This window comes from Chiloscyllium plagiosum, chromosome 12, assembly GCF_004010195.1.
Source record: "Chiloscyllium plagiosum isolate BGI_BamShark_2017 chromosome 12, ASM401019v2, whole genome shotgun sequence".
NCBI classification, from domain to species: Eukaryota; Metazoa; Chordata; class Chondrichthyes; order Orectolobiformes; family Hemiscylliidae; genus Chiloscyllium; species Chiloscyllium plagiosum.
The window spans coordinates 2,795,655-2,816,047 of record NC_057721.1 but is presented as its reverse complement, the minus strand read 5'-3'; the positions used below and the strand labels follow the sequence as shown (position 1 = coordinate 2,816,047).

Sequence of the window (20,393 nt, the reverse complement as noted above, 5' to 3'; positions counted from 1 at the left end):
CTCTACAGTGGACAGCTGAAACTGACAACCGGAAGCGGCAGGGACAGGCCACTATAAATGCCGGAGGAAACACCACAGAAGCGCTTCACAGGAGGCTCCCAAGCACTGAGGATGTCAACTAGACAGGGGACGAAACGTTTGCAACAAAAACTTCCAGCTCGGAGAACAGAACCACGGCACCCATGTAACTTTTCAGGACACAGGCTGGAATCTGACCATGGCAGATACCGGGATTTGAATTCAAAGATAACCTGGAATTAAGATGTTAACGATGACCTTCAATATAAAAGTTAGCAAATTCTAATGAGGGGAAAATGTGAAGAGTCCATTTAAGAACAAAAGATCAGAAGACTATTTAAATGGAGAAACAGTGCAGTAAGCTGCAACACAACGGGACTTAGGGGAGGGAGGGACTTGTGCAGAAACACAGACAGCAAGCACACTGGGGAAGCAATCTATGCCTTAGATTAGATTCACTACAGGATGGAAACAGGCCCTTCAGCCCAACAAGTCTACATTGACCCTCTGAAGAGCAACCCACCCAGACTCATTCCCCCACCCCTATGTTTACCCTTGACTAATGCACCTAACACCATGGGTAATTTAGCACTGTCAATTCACCTAACCTGTACATCTTTGGACTGTGAGAGGAAACCGGAGCACCCGGAGGAAACCCACGCCGACACGGGGAGAATGTGCAAACTCCACACAGACAGTTGCCTGAGGTGGGAATCAAAACCAGGTTCTTGATGTTATGAACTGCAGTGCTAACCACTCAGCCACTGTGCCATCCATGTAGCAGGAAGGGCTAAAGAAAGGCATTTGGCAAAGTTGGCTTAACTGGTCAGACTACTGAGTACAGAAGTTAAGACATCACGTTACAGTTGTACAAGACATTGGTGAGGCCACTTTTAGACTACTGTGTGCAATTCTGGTAGCCCTACTTTGGGAAAGATGTTGTTAAACTATAAAGTGTACAGAAAAAAAAAAGTGTACAAGAATATTGCTGAACTGCAAAGTTTGAGTTATAAGGAGAGCCCGGATAGGCTGGGATTCCTTTCCCTGGAATGTTAAAGGCTGAGGGGTGACCTTATGGAGGCTTACAAGATCATGAGGGGCATAACTAAGGTGAATTGCCCTTTCCCTAGTGTAGGAGAGTCCAAAACTTGAGAGCATAGATTTCAGGTGAGAGGGGAAATATTTCAAGGGGACCTGAGGGAAAAACTTCTCAGAAGGTGGTGCAAATATGGAACGAGCTGCCAGAGGAAGTGGTAGAGGCAGGAACAATTAAAATATTTAAAAGACATTCAGACAGGTACATGAACAGACAAGTATTTCAGGGATATGGGCCAAGTGCAGGAAAATATTCAGTTTACGATACCTGGTCAGCATGGACTGGTTGGACCTACGGCACTATGAATGTTGACTCTTATTTCAATGGGATTGGAGCATAAAAGTAGGGATGTCTTACTGCAGCTGTACAAGGTGCTGCTGAGACCACATCTGGACTACTGTGAGCAGTTGTGGTCCCCTTTACCTGAGGGAGGATGTAGCTGTATTGAAGGTAGTTCAGAGGAAGACCACAAGTTGATTCCGGAGATTAAATCAATTATTTGTCAATTAAATCATCACTTTTCATGACCCTGAAGACGAAAGGCAAAATTTGTATTGCCAGCATGCCCATTGCCTTTATCGCCTCCAGATAAATCCATGTAGGTATGCATGCAGATGAGAATATAAGTTGGGAAGTGGTATTGCAGTGTACAAGGTATCTGCATCCAGACTACCGCAAAGAGGTTTGGTCTCCTTACTTGAGGAGGGGTATAGCTGCATTGGAGGCAGTTCAGAGAAGGCTCACTAGATTGATTCCACAGATAAAAGCTTGATGTAAGGAGAGATTGAGCAGTTTGAACTTCTACTGTCTGGAGTTTAGAAGAATGAGATCTAATTAAGGTACATATGAAAGGGGATTGACAAAATAGACTTGGAGATAATGTTTCCTTATCGTCTTATGGAGTCATAAAGCATGGAAACAGACCCTTCAGTCTAACCAGTCCATGCCAAACATAATCCCACACTAAAATAATCCCACCAGCCTGGCCCATATCTCTCCAAACCTTTCTTATCCATATACTTATCCAAATGTCTTTTAAACATTGTTATTGTACCCACATCCACCACTTCCTCAGAAAGCTCATTCCACAAGCAAACCACCCTCTGTGTAAAAACTTTGCCCCTCATGTCTTTTTTGAATCTTTCTGCTCTTGCTTTAAGGATATGCCCTCTACATTTGAAATCCCTCATCTTAGGCAGAAGACAACTACCATTAACTTTATCTATACACCTCATTATTTTATAAACTTCTATAAAGTCGCCTCTCAACCTCCGACCCTCCAGTTTGTCTGTCTGCCTATTATATAATGGTAATTCAGTTTAAATCACAGACATCAATTAGATTATTTTGTACTTTAACTTTTGCTGTGCTTCAGCTACTATATTATTAATAATTCACGGAGTCTTCTGTTTAAGCGATGTAAACACTGTCTAGAGTTGATTATTTGCAGAGTCTGGGATTTGCCTGGTTAGGAGTCATTGAGGGCAATTTTATAGGTCTTTGAAGGTTTTAATTTTGCTGTCTTGCCAATACAGAGGTAGGAAGGCTGATTTGATTCAACTGTCTTTCTCTGTTTTGTAACAGTATACGCACTCATTAAAACTAGAGTAGAACCCCCCAATCAACACTGCAACAAAAAATACGTAAGGCTCACTTGAGATAAGCAAATGACTCTGAACCAATTCCTGGAAACTGCATGCCAATGACTGTCATACATTAGTTCAATTTGGCCAAAGAAATGTTTCTGATGACTAACTATATGAGGGTTACAATATGAACATAATATGAACAACATTTCATTTCAAAGATGCACACTTACACACATCTTCCTGTCCGACGAGACCACGAAGATGGACTAGAGAGGAGAAAAAAGAAATAATAATTAAAGAATAACAGGTAGGACTAGAGTCAGTTTTGTGCTCATTCTAAATCTAGCTAAGTGTATACAAGAAAGAGAGAGAGTGTGTCTGTGAGAGAGGGGGGTACATTATGTGTGGGAGAGAGTGTGTGAGAGTAAGTGAGAGAGTGTGTGTCAATGTGAGAGAGCATGAGAGAGAAAGTACGCACGTGTAGGTATGTGTGTATGAAAGAGATACTGATAGTGTTTATGAGATCATGAGACAGACAGACAGCATGTATGTGTTTGTGTGCGAATGAGAGAGATAGTGAGAGAACGTGTGTGAGAGAGAGAGTGTGTATATGTGAGCGAACGGGTGTGTGGGAGGGAGAGAGATGGTGAGAGAGTGTGTGTGCGAGGGAGAGAGAGATTGGGAGACAGTTTGCGTGTAAGAGAGTATATGAGAGGGAGAAAGATAGAGTAAGACAGCATGAGAGAGTGTGCACATGCATGTGTGAAATAGAGACTGCATCTGTTTTTTGAGACGAATCTGTGTGTGTGTGAGTGTGTGTGTGTTTGTATATGTGTCTGAGAAAGTGTATGAGAGAATGGGCAAGAGAATATGTAGGAGAGAGATGTGAGAGACAGTGTGTATATGTGAAAGGGCATGTGTGTGTGTATATATTAGAGAGTGTGTGAGAAAGAGAGTGTTAAGAGAGCATGAGAAAGTGTGCACATGTCTGTGAGATAGAGAGTCTATTTTGTAAGAGGAGGAGGAGTCAGTGTACTGCTATGGGAATGAGATACTGAGATCGCATGATCAGCCATGATTGGACTGAATGGTGATGAAGGCTTGAAGGGCCAAATGACCTACTCCTACACCTATTTTCTATGTTTCAATGTTTCAACGCGTGTGTGAGAGAGAGAAAGAGTGACAGTGTGTGTATATCTGTGACTGAGAAAGTTTTATGTGAGAGAGTGTGTGAGAGAGAGAAAGAGAGAACATGAGAGTGTGTGTTCAGGTGCCCCCTCCCCCCCATATCCGCGAGTGATAGGTTCCAAGATGCCTGAAGCCACAGATCATGGTGAACCCTATCATTTAAATAGGAAACTTACCTCCCCAGCAGCCCCCTGGAATTATTTCTGGAATGTTCCATGTAATATTTTTGGACCACGGTAAACCACGGATAACTGAAACCACTGAAACCGAATCAGTGGCTATGAGGGTTCTTACTGTAGATATCTGAGCGTGTGTGACAAACTGTGTGAGAGACAGAGTGCGTCTGTGTGAGAGTGCGAATGAGAGAGAGAGTGTGTGTCTGTGAGAGAGAAAAAAGTAACAGCAGAAGAGAAAGGATGCACATGCAAGTGTGAGATAGTGTGTCAGTTTTGTAAGAGAGACAGGAGTCTGTATGTGTATGTGTCTGAGGGAGTGTGTGAGAGACAGAGTGGATGTGTGAGAGTAGTGTACTATTTTGTATATACTGATGATGAGAGAGTTATATCAAAGCTAAGTTAATCAGCAATGCTCAATGACTGACGGTAAGAGTTAGCTTGATTATTTTCACATTGTTTGCTGATGTAGTGAACCATTGTCCAGGTAGTACAATGCCAAAATCTGCAGGCTTCTTATTAGCACAATCCGCAGGACGGAGAGATTACCTTATGAGCAAAGGCTTAACAGGTTGGGATTCTACTCAATGTAATTTAGAAGAATGAGAGGTAATCTCACTGAAACATATAAAAGCCTGACAGGGTCAATGCTGAGAGGATGTTTCCAGCTCATGGGAGAGTCTGGGACCGGAGGGTATAGCCTCAGAATAAAGGGATGCCAATTGAAGATTGAGATGAGGAGGAATTTCTTCTTTTAGAGGATGGTAATTCTTTGAAACTCCTTGCCGCATGGTGTAGGGGAACAGAGTTCTTACATATGTTTAAGACTGCGACAGAGAGATTCTTGATTAGTCAGGGAACTAAGGGAAAGGCCAGGAGAGTGCAGTTGCTCACTGGTTAGCACTGCTGCCTCACAGCACCAGGGACCTGGGTTTAGTTCCGGCTTTGGGTGACTATCTGTATGGAGTTTGCACTTTCTCCCTGTGTCTGCGTGGGTTTGCTCCGGTTTCAAAGAACATTATAGCACATGAACAGGCCCTTCAGCTCTCCAACCCTGTGCCGATCCACATCCTCTATCTAAACCTACTGCATATTCTCTAAGGATCGATATCCCTTTGCTCCCTGCCCATTCATATATCTGTCAAGATACATCTTAAAGGATGCAATTGTTCCTGCGCCCCCCCCCCACCTTCGCTGTCAATGCATTCCAGGCACCCACCACCCTCTGCGTGAAAAACTTTCTACATATATATCTACCCTAAACATATCCCCTCTTACTTTGAACTCATGACCCTTTGTAATTAAGTCCCCCACTCTGGGAAAAAGCTTCTTGCTATCCGCCCTGTCTACACCTCAATCAGGTCCCCCCTCAACCTCCATCTTTCTAATGAAAATAATCCTAATCTACTCAACCTCTCTTCATAACTAGCACCCTCCATATTAGGCAACATCCTGGTGAACCTCCTCTGCACCCTCTCCAAAGCATCCACATCCTTTTGGTAATGTGGTGACCAGAACTGTACGCAGTATTTCAAATATGGCCGAACCAAAGTCTTATACACCTGTAACATGACCTGCCAACTCTTGTACTCAACACCCTGTCTGATGAAGGAAAGCATGCCATGTGTCTTTTTGACCACTCTACTGACCTGCGTTGCCACCTTCAGAGAATAATGGACCTGAACACCCAGATCTCCCTGTACATCAATTTTCCCCAGGACTTTTCCATTTACTGTATAAATTGCTCTTGAATTGCATCTTCCAAAATACATCACTTCGCATTTGTCTGGATTGACCTCCATCTGCCATTTCTCTGCCCAACTCTCCAATCTATCAATATTCTGCTGTATTCTCTGACAGTCCCCTTCACTATCTGCTACTCCACCAATCTTAGTGTCATCTGCAAACTTATTAATCAGACTACCTATATCTTCCTCCAGATCATTTGTTTATATCACAAACAACAGGGGTCCCAGCACGGATCCCTGTGGCACACCACTGGTCACAGGTCTCCATTTTGAGAAGTTCCCTTCCACTACTCCTCTCTGTCTCCTGTTGCCCAGCCAGTTCTCTATCCATCTAGCTAGTACACCCTGGACCCCATGTAACTTCACCTTCTCCATCAGCCTACCATGGGGAACCTTATCAAATGCCTTACTAAAGTCTATGTATATGACATCTACAGCCCTTTTGTCATCAATTAACTTTGTCACCTCTTCAAAGAATTCTATTAGGTTCATAAGACATGACTTTCCTGCACAAAACCATGCTGCCCATTACTGATTAGCCCATTTTCTTCCAAATGGGTATGTATCCTAGCCTTTAGTATCTTCTCCATTAGCCTTCCTACCACTGACGTCAGGCTCACAGGTCTATAATTACCTGGATTATCCCTGCTACCCTTCTTAAACAAGGGGACAACATTAGCAATTCTCCAGTCCTCTAGACCTCCTCAGTGTTCAAGGATGCTGTAAATATATCTGTTAAAGCCCCAACTATTTCTTCTCTCGCTTCCCTCAGTAACCTGGGATAGATCTCATCTGGACCTGGAGACTTGTCCACCTTAATGCCTTTTACAATACCCAACACTTCCTCCCTCCTTATGCCAATTTTACCTAGAGTAATCAAAGATCTATCCCTAACTTCAACATCAGCCATGTCCCTCTCCTTGGTGAATACCGATGCAAAGTACTTATTAAGAATCTCACCCATTTTCTCTGACTCCACACATAACTTTCCTCCTTTATCCTTGAATGGGCCAACCCTTTCTCTAGTTACCCTCTTGCTGCTTATATATGAATAAAAGGCTTTGGGATTTTCCTTAACCCTGTTTGCTAAAGATATTTCATGACCCTATTTAGCCCTCTCAATTCCTTGTTTCAGATTGGTCCTACATTCCCGATATTCTTCCAAAGCTTTGTCTGTCTTCAGTCACCCAGACCTTACGTATACTTCCTTTTTCCTTTTAGCTAGTCTCTCAATTTCACTGTCATCCATGGTTCCCTAATCTTGCTATTTCTATCCCTCATTTTCACAGGAACATATCTCTCCTGCACTCTAATCAATCTCTCTTTAAAAGCCTCCCACATATTGAATGTGGATTTCCCTTCAAACAACTGCTCCCAATCTACATTCCTCAGCTCCTGCCGAATTTTAGTATAGGTGGCCTTCCCCCAATTTAGCACTCTTACTTTAGGGCCACTCTCATCTTTGTCCATGAGTATTCTAAAACTTACAGAATTGGGATCACTATTCCCAAAGTAATCCCCGACTGAAACTTCAACCACCTGGCTGGGCCCACTCCCCAACACCAGGTCCAGTCTGGCCCCTTCCCGAGTTGGACTATTTACGTACTGCTCTAGAAAACCCTTCTGGATGGTTCTTACAAATTCTGCTCCATCTAAACCTCGAACACTAAGTGAATCCCAGTCATTGTTGGGAAAATTAAAATCTCCTATCACCACCACCCTGTTGTTCCTACATCTTTCCATAATCTGTTTACATATTTGTTCCTCTATCTCATACTCGCTGTTGGGAGGCCTGTAATACAGCCCCAACATTGTTACCGCACCCTTCCTATTTCTGAGCTCTGCCCATATTGCCCCACTGTTCAAGTCCTCCATAGTGCCCTCCTTCAGCACAGCTGTGATATCCTCTCCGGCCAGTAATGCAACTCTTTCACCCCTTTTACCTCTCTCTCTATCCAACCTGAAGCATCTATATCCTGGGATATTTAGTTGCCAATCATGCCCTTCCCTCAACCAAGTCTCAATCATACTCCCAGGTACTAATCCAAGCCCTAAGTTCATCTGCCTTACTTAGTACGCTTCATACATTAAAACAAATGCACCTCAGACCACCTGTCCCTTTACGTACATCATCTGCTCCCTGCCTACTCATCACCTTAGTCACGCTGACTTCATGATCTAACCACCTGACCGGGCTCATTCCCCAACACCAGGTCCAGTCTGGCCCCTTCCCGAGTTGGACTATTTACGTACTGCTCTAGAAAACCCTTCTGGATGGTTCTTACAAATTCTGCTCCATCTAAACCTCGAACACTAAGTGAATCCCAGTCATTGTTGGGAAAATTAAAATCTCCTATCACCACCACCCTGTTGTTCCTACATCTTTCCATAATCTGTTTACATATTTGTTCCTCTATCTCATACTCGCTGTTGGGAGGCCTGTAATACAGCCCCAACATTGTTACCGCACCCTTCCTATTTCTGAGCTCTGCCCATATTGCCTCACTGCTCGTGTCCTCCATAGTGCCCTCCTTCAGCACAGCTGTGATATCCTCTCTGGCCAGTAATGCAACTCTTCCACCCCTTTTACCTCTCTCTCTATCCAACCTGAAGCATCTATATCCTGGGATATTTAGTTGCCAATCATGCCCTTCCCTCAACCAAGTCTCAATAATAGCAGTACTATCATACTCCCAGGTACTAATCCAAGCCCTAAGTTCATCTGCCTTACTTAGTACGCTTCTTACATTAAAACAAATGCACCTCAGACCACCTGTCCCTTTACGTACATCATCTGCTCCCTGCCTACTCTTCACCTTAGTCACGCTGACTTCATTATCTTGTTCCTTACAGGCTTTAGTTACTCACTCCTTCCTGTCCACTAACCTCCTCATTTGGTTCCCATCCTTCTGCCACATTAGTTTAAACCCTCCCCAAAAGCGTTAGCAAAAGCACCCCCAAGGACATTGGTTACAGTCCAGCCCCGGTGTGGACTGTCCAATTTGTACTAGTCCCACACCCCCAGGACCGGTCCTAATGTCCCAAAAAATCTGCACCCCTCCCTCCTGCACCATCTCTCAAGTCATGCATTAATCCTGATTATTCTATCATTCCTACTCCGACTAGCACTTGGCACTGATAGCAATCCTGAGATTGCTACCTCTGAGGTCCTATCTTTTAATTTATTTCCTAACTCTCTAAATTCACCTTATAGGATCTCCTCCCATTTTTTACCTATATCATTGGTGCCTACATGCACCACGACAACTGGCTGTTCACCCTCCCCCTTGAGAATTTTCTGCAGTCAATCCGAGACATCCCTGACCCATGCACCTGGGAGGCAACGTACCATTTGGGGATATTGTTTACAACCATAGAAACGCCTATCTACTCCCCTTACAATTGAATTCCCTATGACGACAGCCCTTCCACTCTTTTTCCCGCCCTTCTGATCCTAATCTGCGGTGTGGCCAATTCACTAAACATGCTATCCACAGCTCCCGCAGCATCACGGGTGCTTCAAAGTGAGTCCATCCACAGCTCCAGAGCTGTCATGTGGTCTAACAAGAGCTGCAACTGGACACACCTCCTGCACGTGAAGGAGCCAGGGGCATCAGCCGTGTACCTGAGCTCCCACATTGAGTAAGAGAGCATATTCGGAAATTTAATGGGATTAAAACCCAATAATTCCCCCCCCCCCCCGGCATGATGCCCTGCATCCCAGAGTACTTAAGTCCCTATAAATATTGGATGCATTCGTGATCATTTTCCAGCATTCAGTAGAATCTGGAAGAGTTCCAATAGACTGGAGGGGAGCTAATGTAACACTTAAAAAAAGGAAGGAGAGAGAAAATGGGGAATTATGGGCAGGTTAGCGTGATATTGGTGATGGGGAAAATACTGGAGTAAACCATTAAGGATTTAATAACTGAGCATTTGGAAAGCAGTGACAGAATTGGACCTAGTCAGCATAGATTCACTAAAGGAAGTCTGCTGCAATGTTTTGAGGATATGATCAGTAGAGTGGACAATGGTGAATCAGTAGATGTTGCAAAGGCTTTTGACAAGGTTCCATATGACAGATTAAAGCTCGTGGTATTGGAGGGTATGTATAGACATTGACAGACAACTGCTTGACAGACAGCAGGCAGAGAGTCAGGATAAACAGGTCCTTTTCAGTGTGGCAGGCACGAGGTGAGTGGAGTGGTACAGGGTTCAGTGCTGGGACCTCAGCTGTTCAAAATATCTATTAATTTGGAAGAAGGAATTGAATGCAATATCTCCAAATGTGCAGATGACACTAAGCTGGGTGGCAGTGTGCGCTGTGAGGAGGATGCTAACAGGCTGCAGGGTGACTTGGACAGACTGGCTGAGTGGGCAACTGCAATATAATGTGGATAAATGTGAGGTTATCCATTTTGGTCACAAAAACAGGAAGGCAGATTATGATCTGAATGGTGGCAGTTTAGGAAAAGCTGACGAGACCTGGGTGTCATGGTGGAACAGTTGCTGAAGGTTGGCATAGAGGTGGCATGCTGACCTTCATAGCGAGAGGATGCCTTGCGGCAGTTACACGGGACCTTGGTGAGGCTGGGCCTTGAATGTTATTTGCAATTTGATCTCTTGGTCTGAGGAAGGACATTCCTGCTATTGAGAGAGTTCAGGGAAGGTTCACCAGACTGATTCTGGGATGACAGGATTGACATATGAGGAAAGACTAGATAGATTGGGTTTGTATTTGCTGGAGTTCAGAAGAGTGGGAGGGATCTCATAGAAACATATAAGATCCTGATGGGACTGGACAGGCTAGATGCTGGATGAATGTCTCTGATGTTGGGGAATTCCAGAATAAGGAGTCACAGTCTAAGAATAAGGGCAAAACCATTCAGGACTGAGATAAGGAAGAAATTCTTCACTCAGAGTTGCGAACCTGTGGAATTCTCTCCCACAGGAAGTTGCTGGGGCCAGTTCATTAAATTTATTCAAGAGGGAGCTGGGTGTGACCCTTGCAGCTAAAGGGATCAAGGGGGTATTGGGGGAGGGCGGGAATAGGATACTGAGATTGCATGATCAGTCATGAGCGTACTGAATAGTGATACAGGCTCGAAGGGCCAAATGGCCTACTCCTACACCTATTGTCAATGTTTCTATGTTTTATCTTATCTAAGAGAACAATGGGATCTCGATCAACTGGGCCAGTGGGCCAAGGAGTGGCAGATGGTGTTTAATTTAGATGAGTGTGAGGTGTTGCATTTTGGGAAGACAAACCAGGGAAGGACTTATACAGTTAATGGTAGGGCCCTGGGGAGTGTTGTTGAACAGAGAGACTGAGTGGTTCAGATACATAGTTCTGTGGAAATGGCATCACAGGTAAACAAGGCCGTGAAGGAGCTGTTTACGTGGAACATTACAGCGCAGGACAGGCCCTTCGGCCCTTGATGTTGCGCCAAACTGTGGAACCAATCTGAAGCCCATCTAACCTACACTATTCCATTATCATCCGTATGATTATCCAATGACCATTTAAATGCCTTTAAAATTGGTGAGCTAACTACTGTTGCAGTGCCCCTTCCTACTCTCTCAGTAAAGAATCTAACTCTGACATCTGACCTAAATCTATCACCCCTCAATTTAAAGCTATGTCCCATCATGCTAGCCATCCCATCCAAGGAAAAAGGCTCTCACTGTCCACCCAATCTAATCCTCTGAATATCTTATATGTCTCATTAAGTCACCTCTCAACCTTCTTCTCTCTAACAAAAACAGCCTCAAGTCCCTCAGCCTTTCCTCATAAGGCCTTCCCTCCATACCAGGCAACATCCTAGTAAATCTCCTCTGAACCCTTTCCAAAGCTTCCACATCCTCCCTATAATGCGGTGACCAGAACTCTACACAATACTCCAAATGTGGTCACTCCAGAGCTTTGTACAGCTGCAGCATGACCTCGTGGCTACGAAACTCAATCCCTCTACTAATAGAAGCTAACACACCGTATGCCTTCTTAACAACCCTATCAACTTTCAAGGATTGATGTACCTGGACACCGAGATCTCTCTGTTCATCTACACTGCCAAGAATCTTACCATTAGCCCAGGACTCTGCATTCCTATTACTCCTTACAAAGTGAATCACTTCACACTTTTCCGCATTAAATTCCATTTGCCAACTCTCAGCCCAGCTCTGCAGCTTATCTATGTCTCTCTATAACCTACAAAATCCTTCATTACTATCCACAACTCTACCGACTTTAGTGTCATCGGCAAATTTACTAACCCATCCTTCTACGCCCTCATCCAGGTCATTTATAAAAATGACAAACACCAGTTGACCCAAATCAGATCCCTGCGATACCCCACTAGTAACTGAACTCCAGGATGAACATTTCCCAACAACCATCACCCTCTGTCTTTTTTCAGCTAGCCAATTTCTGATCCAAACCACTAAATCACCCTCTATCCCATGCTTCTGTATTTTGTGCAATAGCCTACCATGGGGAACCTTATCAAACACCTTACAGAAATCCAAATACACCACATCAACTGCTTTACCCTCATCCATCTGTTTGATCACCTTCTCAAAGAACTCAAAGAGGTTTGTGAGGCATGACCTACCCTTCACAAAACCATGTTGACTATCCTTAATCAACTTACTCAACTTTAGATGACTATAAATCCTATCTCTTATAACCCTTTCCAACACTTTACCCACAACCGAAGTAAGGCTCACTCATGTATAATTACCACGGTTGTATCTAGTTCCTTCATCAACAAAGGAACGATGTTTGCCTCCAGTCTTCTGGCACTATTTACATGCTCCACGGGTTACAGCATTGAGTACAGGAGACATTGATACAGCCATACTTTGTGTACTGCGTACAATTCTGGATGTTGTGCTATAGGAAGGACCAGATTTACAAGGATGTTGCTGAGATTGGAAGGTTTCAGGTACAGGGAGAGGCTAGGTAGTCTGAGGGGTGACCTTATAAAGATTTATAAAATCACAAGAGGCATAGATAATGTGAGTGATGTGCCAGTAAATCACAGAATCACAGAGTGTTACAGTACAGAATGAGCTTATTCATCCTATCACTGCATCTGTCTCCTGGTGCCAACCTGCTGTATTGTCCCCCTCACCTCCAGCCCATATCCCTGCACACCCTGTTTCTATCCAACTAGTCATCCAATGCCCCTCTCTGAAGCCAAAGAACGCGCCTCCACCACATTTCCAAGCAGTGCTTTCCATGCCCTAACTACTCACTGGGTGACAATGGTTTTTGCTCACTTCACCCTCACTTTACTTACACATTACTTCAAATCTATGCCCCTTTACATTTAGACCATAGAGCATGAAAACAGGCTATTTGGTCCAACTTGCCCATGCTGACCAGTACCATTTGCCTGCATTTGGCCTATACCTCTTTAAACCTTTCATATCCATCCCTGTCCAAATGTCTTTTAAATGTTGTAACTATGCTGCCTCTATCACTTCCTCTAGTAACTCATTCCATACACATGCAACTCTCCATGTGAAAAAAAAATGCTCCCTTTTAAATCTTACCCCTCTCACCTTAAACCTATGTGCTCTAATTTTGGACTCCCCTACCCTGGGGAAAAGGCCTTTGCTATTCATCTTATCTCTGCCCCTCGTGGTTTTATAAACTTCAGCCTCCAATGCACGCGGGAAAAAAGCCTCAGCTGATTCAGCCTCTCCTTCTAACTCAAACCCTCCAGTCCCGTCAACGATCTTGCAAACCTTTCCTGCACCCTTTCCAGTTGAACTGCATCCTTCCAGGATGACCAGAATTGTACGCAGTTATTGTGCCACAGACAAGGTTAACATTGCACAACAATCCTGTAAGAGTTGGGCGGCATGGTGGCACAGCAGTTAGCACTGCTGCCTCACAGCGCTAGAGACCCAGGTTCAATTCCCGCCTCAGACTGTGTGGAGTTTGCACATTCTCCCCGTGTCTGCGTGGGTTTCCTCCGGGTGCTCCGGTTTCCTCCCACAGTCCAAAGATATACAGGTTAGGTGAATTGGCCATGCTAAATTGCCCGTAGTGTTAGGTGAAGGGGTAAATGTAGGGGAATGGGTCTGGGTGGGTTACGCTTTGGCGGGGCGGTGTAGACTTGTTGGGCCGAAGGGCCTGTTTCCACGCTGTAAGTAATCTAATCTAATAATAAACTCCAAGATTCTCAGGTAGCAGAACGCCAAACACCCACAAGGATTAAACACACCCAGAGACAGATGCTGTTGGTTGGAACTGCAGCCAGGCCGCAAGACGTAACTTGCTTCCTTGAGGGGCCTCATTTGGGTTGGTACAATAACATGTAAATCATTGCTTCAGTATTTGGTTGTCTGTGAGATTTCCTGATAAGCAGCTGAATGAAAGGTAGCTTGTGGTAATTTGGACACAGCAACAATTGTGCAAACTTCAGCAGTCATGATTTTGAGATGCCAATGTTGTTCTGGGGTGGGCAAAATTAAAAAAATCTCACAACACCAGGTTATAGTCCAACAGGTTTAATTGGAAGCACACTAGCTTTCGGAGCGACACTACCACCTGATGAAGGAGCAGTGCTCCAAAAGCTAGTGTGTTTCCAATTAAACCTGTTGGACTATAACCTGGTGTTGTGAGATTTTTAACTTTAGCAGTGATACCTGTTATCTGTCAGCACAGTTGACTGATCTACTGATATCTGATCGACTGTCCCTCCCCTTAGTCTCACAGCAGTATCCAATTTCCCTGAGTCATTAAGACTCCACCCACCCACCCACCCCATCCCCACACTCAGCACATCTGCAATCTTTCCAACTGCTTCAACTTGGCATTTCTTTTTCCTTTCTTAGAATCTATTGTACTCTAATGTTACCAACACTGAAAAAAATAAGCGAGAGGTGTCAATTTTATTTCCAGATCTACAGATTTCCAATCTGCCCAATGCAGATGTCCTATCATCACCTATACCCTCCCAGCTGCCCAATATTGAGTCTGACCTCTCCTACTTGTCACTGAGAGGGATACAGATACATATGTTATCCCTTATTTTTTCATTCTCATGTGGCAATGCAAATATTTGTGCATATATCAATGTGACCTATCAGAAGTGGGATGTTTGTCAATGTTCAGCACAATACGTTACTCCTCAGATACGGAAGCAGTCTGTGTGCAAATACAGCAAAATGGGGACAATATCCAGGCTGGGGCAGTGAAGTGGCGAGTAAGATTTGCATCACACTAATGCCAGGCAATGACCATTTCCAGTAAGAGACAATCTAACAACTGCCCCTTGATATGTAATGGCAGCACCTTCACTGAATTACACCTGACAATGTGGAAAATTGGGGCAGGTCAGGCAGCATCCCAGGGGCAGGAGAATTCCTGATGAGCTTATGCCCGAAACATCGATTCTCCTGCTCCTTCGATGCTGTCTGACTTGCTGTGCTTTTCCAGCACCACACTCTCGACTCTGATCTCCAGCTCACTTCCAATCCTCAATTTCTCCTAACGTGGAAAATTGCCCAGTTATGTCCAGTACATCCAAAGCTGGACAAAACCAACCTGGTCAATTACCACCCCATTATCAGTCTACTCTCAATCATGAATAAAATGATGGGATGTGTCATCAATAGCACTATCCAGTAACACCTGCTCAGCAGGTTTTGCTCAGCGACGCCCAGTTTGGGTTATGTCGGGGCCATTTAGCTCCTAATCTCATTACAGCCTTAGTTCAAACACAGACAAAAGAGCTGAACTCCAGAGGGGAAGTGACAGTGACAGCCCTTGACATTAAAGCCACATTTGACTGAGTGCCACATCAAGGAGCCCTGGGAAAACTGGAATCAATAGTTATCAGGAGGGCCGGGGTGGGGGGGGGTGGAATCTCCATTAGTTGGAGTCATACTTGGAACATGGGAAGATGGTTATGGTTGTAAGAGGTCAGTCATCTCAGTTCCAGGACATCTCTGCAGGACTTCCTCAGCCCAAACATCTCCAGCTACTTCAACAGTGTGACCATCCCTCCAGGTCTGCTGGGGATGTTGACCAATGACTGCACAATGTTCAGTATCATTCACCATTCCTCAGCGAGATAGCAGTCCGTGTTCGAATGCAACAAAATCTGCACAATATCCAGGCTTGGACTGACAAGTGGCAAAGTTACATTTGCACCAGGAGGCAATGAGCTCCAATAAGCTAGCCACACCCATACCTCACAAATCAATCAAAAAGGAAAACATTTCTGCTCTATGCAACTTGTTGCACATTCTGTTTGCATCTGCCACTCCCTCTGGCAGTTCATTCCATAAATGAGCCACCCTCAGTATCTCTATGCAAGCAGAATATGTGATTGTATGCAACATATCATGTATCATGTTCAAGAATATAAATGAATGGTTTTTCACTTGAAGCTGTGAAATACACTGCCTTTCACACCAAAAGTGATTACTTGCACATTTCAGTTTCCTCACTAGCTTGAATGCAATTCATTGTGTTCCTGAAAAGAAAATTGCTGCAAGCCACACTTTGTTGATGCAGTTCCTCAATTTAACATAAACGACGCATTATAATTTATTATCCAGAGATGAATCTTCGAGGAATTAAAGTCACAAGGAGTGGAGGCATGTACTCACCAATCCCGAAAAGAACAGGGAAAGAAAGCATTTTCCAGGGAGAATACCACATGGCATCACAAATCCCCCCACCACGATTCCTTTCCTGCTTGCCTTCCTGACTAGTTGAAGTGAACGGATGTGACGAGCTTGCTGCAACAGAATATGTGATTGTATGCAACATATCATGTATCATGTCAGACTTGCTCCCACTCGTCAGATCATATCATGTCATACTTGTCTGTACTTGTGCACCATTTTAGGACAAGTCTTTACTAAAGGGCAATAAAACATTATTTAAATTGTATTATTGTTTTCTGGTTGAGTGTGTGGTGTTGGAAGAGCACAGCAGGTCAGGCAGCATCCTCAGATCCTTTTTCTGCTTGGATGCTGCCTGACCCGCTGTGCTTTCCCAGCACCACACTGTCAACTCTAATCTCCATCATCTACAAGCCTCACTTTCACCTATCTTTTTTTTCCCCCAGTTTATACCAGAAGACTGTGAAATAGAGAATCTGCAAGGACCATCAGCCAAGATGACTAATCAAAATAACAAGACTTAGGAGCCTCATGGGGAATACCAAAGCATGCGGCGGCTCAGTGGTTAGCACTGATGCCTCAAAGTGCCAGCAACGTGGGTTCAATTCCAGCCTCAGGCACTGTATGCACGTTCTCCCTGTGCGTTCCTGTTGGATGGTCCAGTGTCCTCCCACAGATTGAAGCTGTGCACTTGAAGTGAATTGGCCATGCTAAATTGTCCTGCAGTGCACAGACTAGGGGGATTAACCATGGCAGATGTGGGGATAGGTGGAGGACTGGGTCTGAGTGAAATCTTTTTGAACAGTCGAAGCATTTCAATGGCTGAATGGCCTCCCTCCACATTGAAGGGGCTCAGTGACTCTCTGCTTGCAATACAGAATGAAACCAATAGCATGGGTTCAATTCCCACACCAGCTGAGGTTACCATGAAAGACTTACCTTCTCAACCTCTGCCCTCATCTGAAGGATAGTGACCCTCAGATTAAATCACTATCAGTCATCTCTCTCATGAGACCCTTTGGTCTGGCAAACCAATGTTCTCTTTTTGTGCAAATATCAGGCATTGGTATTATGTTAGGCCTTAAGAAGTAGGAGTGGAATTAGCCCATTCAGCCCCATCAAGTTACATCTGCTGTTTATTGAGATGAGACCATAAGATGTGGGAGCAGCATTGGGCTATTCAGCCCATAAAGTCTGCTCCACCGTTTGATCATGGCTGATATGTTTCTCAACCCCACTCTCCTGCCTTACAGATTACATTACAGTGTGGAAACAGGCCCTTCGGCCCAACAAGTCCACACCGCCCCGCCGAAGCGCAACCCATCCATACCCCTACATTTACCCCTTACCTAACACTACGGGCAATTTAGCATGGCCAATTCACCTGACCTGCACATCTTTGTACCTGACCTGCACATCTTTGTGACTGTGGGAGGAAACCGGAGCACCCGGAGGAAACCCACGCAGACACGGGGAGAACGTGCAAACTCCACACAGTCAGTCGCCTGAGGCAGGAATTGAACCCGGGTCTCTGGCGCTGTGAGGCAGCAGTGCTAACCACTGTGCCACCGTGCCTTCTCCTCATAACCCTTGGCCTTCTTACCAATCAAGAGCGTGTCTCGCTCTGTCTTAAAGACGCTCAATGGCTTGGCCTCAACAAGCTTCTGCAGCAATCAGTTCCACAGATTCACCACCATCTGGATGAAGACATTCCTCCTCATCTAAAATTCCGAAGGCTCATCCCATCACTCTGAGGTTGTGCCCTCAGATCCTAATCTCGCCCAATAGGGGAAAAATCTTCTCTATGCCCACTCTATCCAGGTCTCTTATTTTTTTTTGTAAGTTTCAATCAGATGCCCCCCCCCCTTATCTTTCTAATCTCCATCAACTAGACCCAGAGTCCTCACCAGCTCCTCATAGTACATGCCCTTCATCCCCGGGATCATTCTTGTCAACCTCCTTTGGACCTTCTCAAATGCCAACACATTCTTCTTTAGCTATGGGGTCCAAACATTGCTCACAATATTCCGAATGCAATCTGACCAGAGCCTTATACAGCTAAAGCAGTACATCTCTGCTCCTGTATTCTAGCTCTCTTGGAATGAACACTAACATTGCACTTGCCTTCCTAACTGCCACTGAACTGGCAATTTAACCCGAAGAAAATCCCAAACCAGAACTCCCAGGTACTTTTGTGTTTCAGATTTCCAAAGCCTTTCCCAGTTAGAAAATACTCCAGGGCTTTTATTGTCCCTGAAAAACCTCATTGTTTCCTATATTGTATTCCATCTTCCATTTCTTAATCCACTTTCCTAGCCTGTCCAAGTCCTGCTACAGCCTCCCCACTTCCTCAACATTACCTGTCCCTCTATCTATCTTTGTGTCACCTGCAAATTTGGCCACAGTGCCCTCAGTTCCTTCATTCAGATCAATCACGTGAATGGATGTGATCCCAATACTGACCCCTGTGGAATTCCACTAGTCGCTGGTTGCCGAGCTGAAAAAGGCCCCTTTTTTTGCTATCTCTGCCTTCCAGAAGAAAGTGAGGACTGCAGATGCTGGAGATCAGAGCTGAAAATGTGTTGCAGGAAAAGCGCAGCAGGTCAGGCAGCATCCAAGGAGCAGGAGAATCGACGTTTTGGGCATGAGCCCTTCTTCAGGATTCCTGAAGAAGGGCTCATGCCCGAAACGTCGATTCTCCTGCTCCTTGGATACTGCCTGACCTGCTGCGCTTTTCCAGCAACACATTTTCAGCTCTATCTCTGCCTTCTGCCAGTCAGCTAATGCTCTGTCCATGCCAGTACATTGCCTCGAACACCATTGGCTGTTATCTTATTCTGCAGCCTCCTGTGCGGCACTTTGTGAGAGGCTTTCTGGAAATCCAAATAGATCATGTCCACTGGCTCTCCTTTGTCTAACTTGCTCATTACCTCCTCACAGAGTTCTAACAGATTTGTCGGGCACGTTCTCCCCTTGACGAAGCCACGCTGATTCAGTCCTATTTACCATGCACTTCCAAGTGTTCTGCAATGATTGTGGCTGATCTGATCATCCTTAACTCTGCTTTCCTGCCTTTTGGCTCCCATAACCCTTGACTCCATTCCTAATTAAAAATCTCTCTATCTGAGTGAAAACCAAAAGAACTGCGGACGTTTGAAATCAGAAACAAGGACAGAACTTGCTAGAAAATATCAGTGAGTGTAAATCTACAATAGTGAGTAGAGTGGGTGCTTTTTTGACTATATATTTTATTGTGATCTGTGTCTTGATTAAAAATATAAAATTGAAGGATGAAGTTAGCCTGAAGCAGTGTTTTCTTTAAGAGTAGTAAGACTGCACTCACTTTCTGTTGTCTTCTCGTTTCTGTGTCTGCATGTCATGATCTGATACTTTTCATGAGCTGTGATTAGTGTACTGGGCATCAGTTTTCACACATTCGCAAAGTGTGGCCATGCTTCTGTATTAGTCAGTCGCTCAATTAGCATGTGAAGAATGCTGGTTTTCATCAACTCCGGGCTGACAATAAAGCATGCGATTCATTCAGACAGTGTGCTGCTCATTCTTTACCACTGTCTTTCACAGCGCATGCGTGTCACCTTAAATTGAAGAGATGACTTTAGGAAATTTTGGTTCAAAGTTCTGCTGCTTGACATGAACGAGACTTTATCTATTGCCTTCGGGTCAGGACATGTCAAGGGCATGTCTTTTTGCATCTGTCATTCTGTGTCGATGCAATTTGGATAACTTCCATTAAATTATATCTATTGTCCACTATATGATAGTTTATTAAATCAATCTGTACCCATTGATGTTTGAATAGAGGATACTTTCTGTATCTTTTCATGTCAATATTTGCCTTCCTTAATTTATTTATAAAAGTATTTATTTTGTCAATTTGTACCTTTCAGTCACTTCCCATTTCAATTCCTCTTCC

General features: G+C 44.4%; 1 protein-coding gene across 4 annotated transcripts in view; it reads right to left on the bottom strand.

Moving 5' to 3' along the window:
• LOC122554902 overlaps positions 1–16,586 on the bottom strand; it is a 52,108-nt gene extending 35,522 nt beyond the window's left edge. For 2 of the 4 annotated variants that reach the window (XM_043700290.1, XM_043700292.1), the window contains exons 1-2: positions 16,442–16,585; positions 2,934–2,969 (exon numbers count right to left, since the gene is read on the bottom strand). In XM_043700290.1, the coding sequence (XP_043556225.1) occupies positions 2,934–2,969; positions 16,442–16,493 (88 nt within the window). In that variant the 5' untranslated portion in view covers positions 16,494–16,585. Of the gene's footprint in view, positions 1–2,933; positions 2,970–16,441 lie in introns of all 4 variants that reach the window. The other 2 variants (XM_043700291.1, XM_043700289.1) reach the window with 2 other exon arrangements.
• Positions 16,587–20,393: the final 3,807 nt, after the last annotated feature.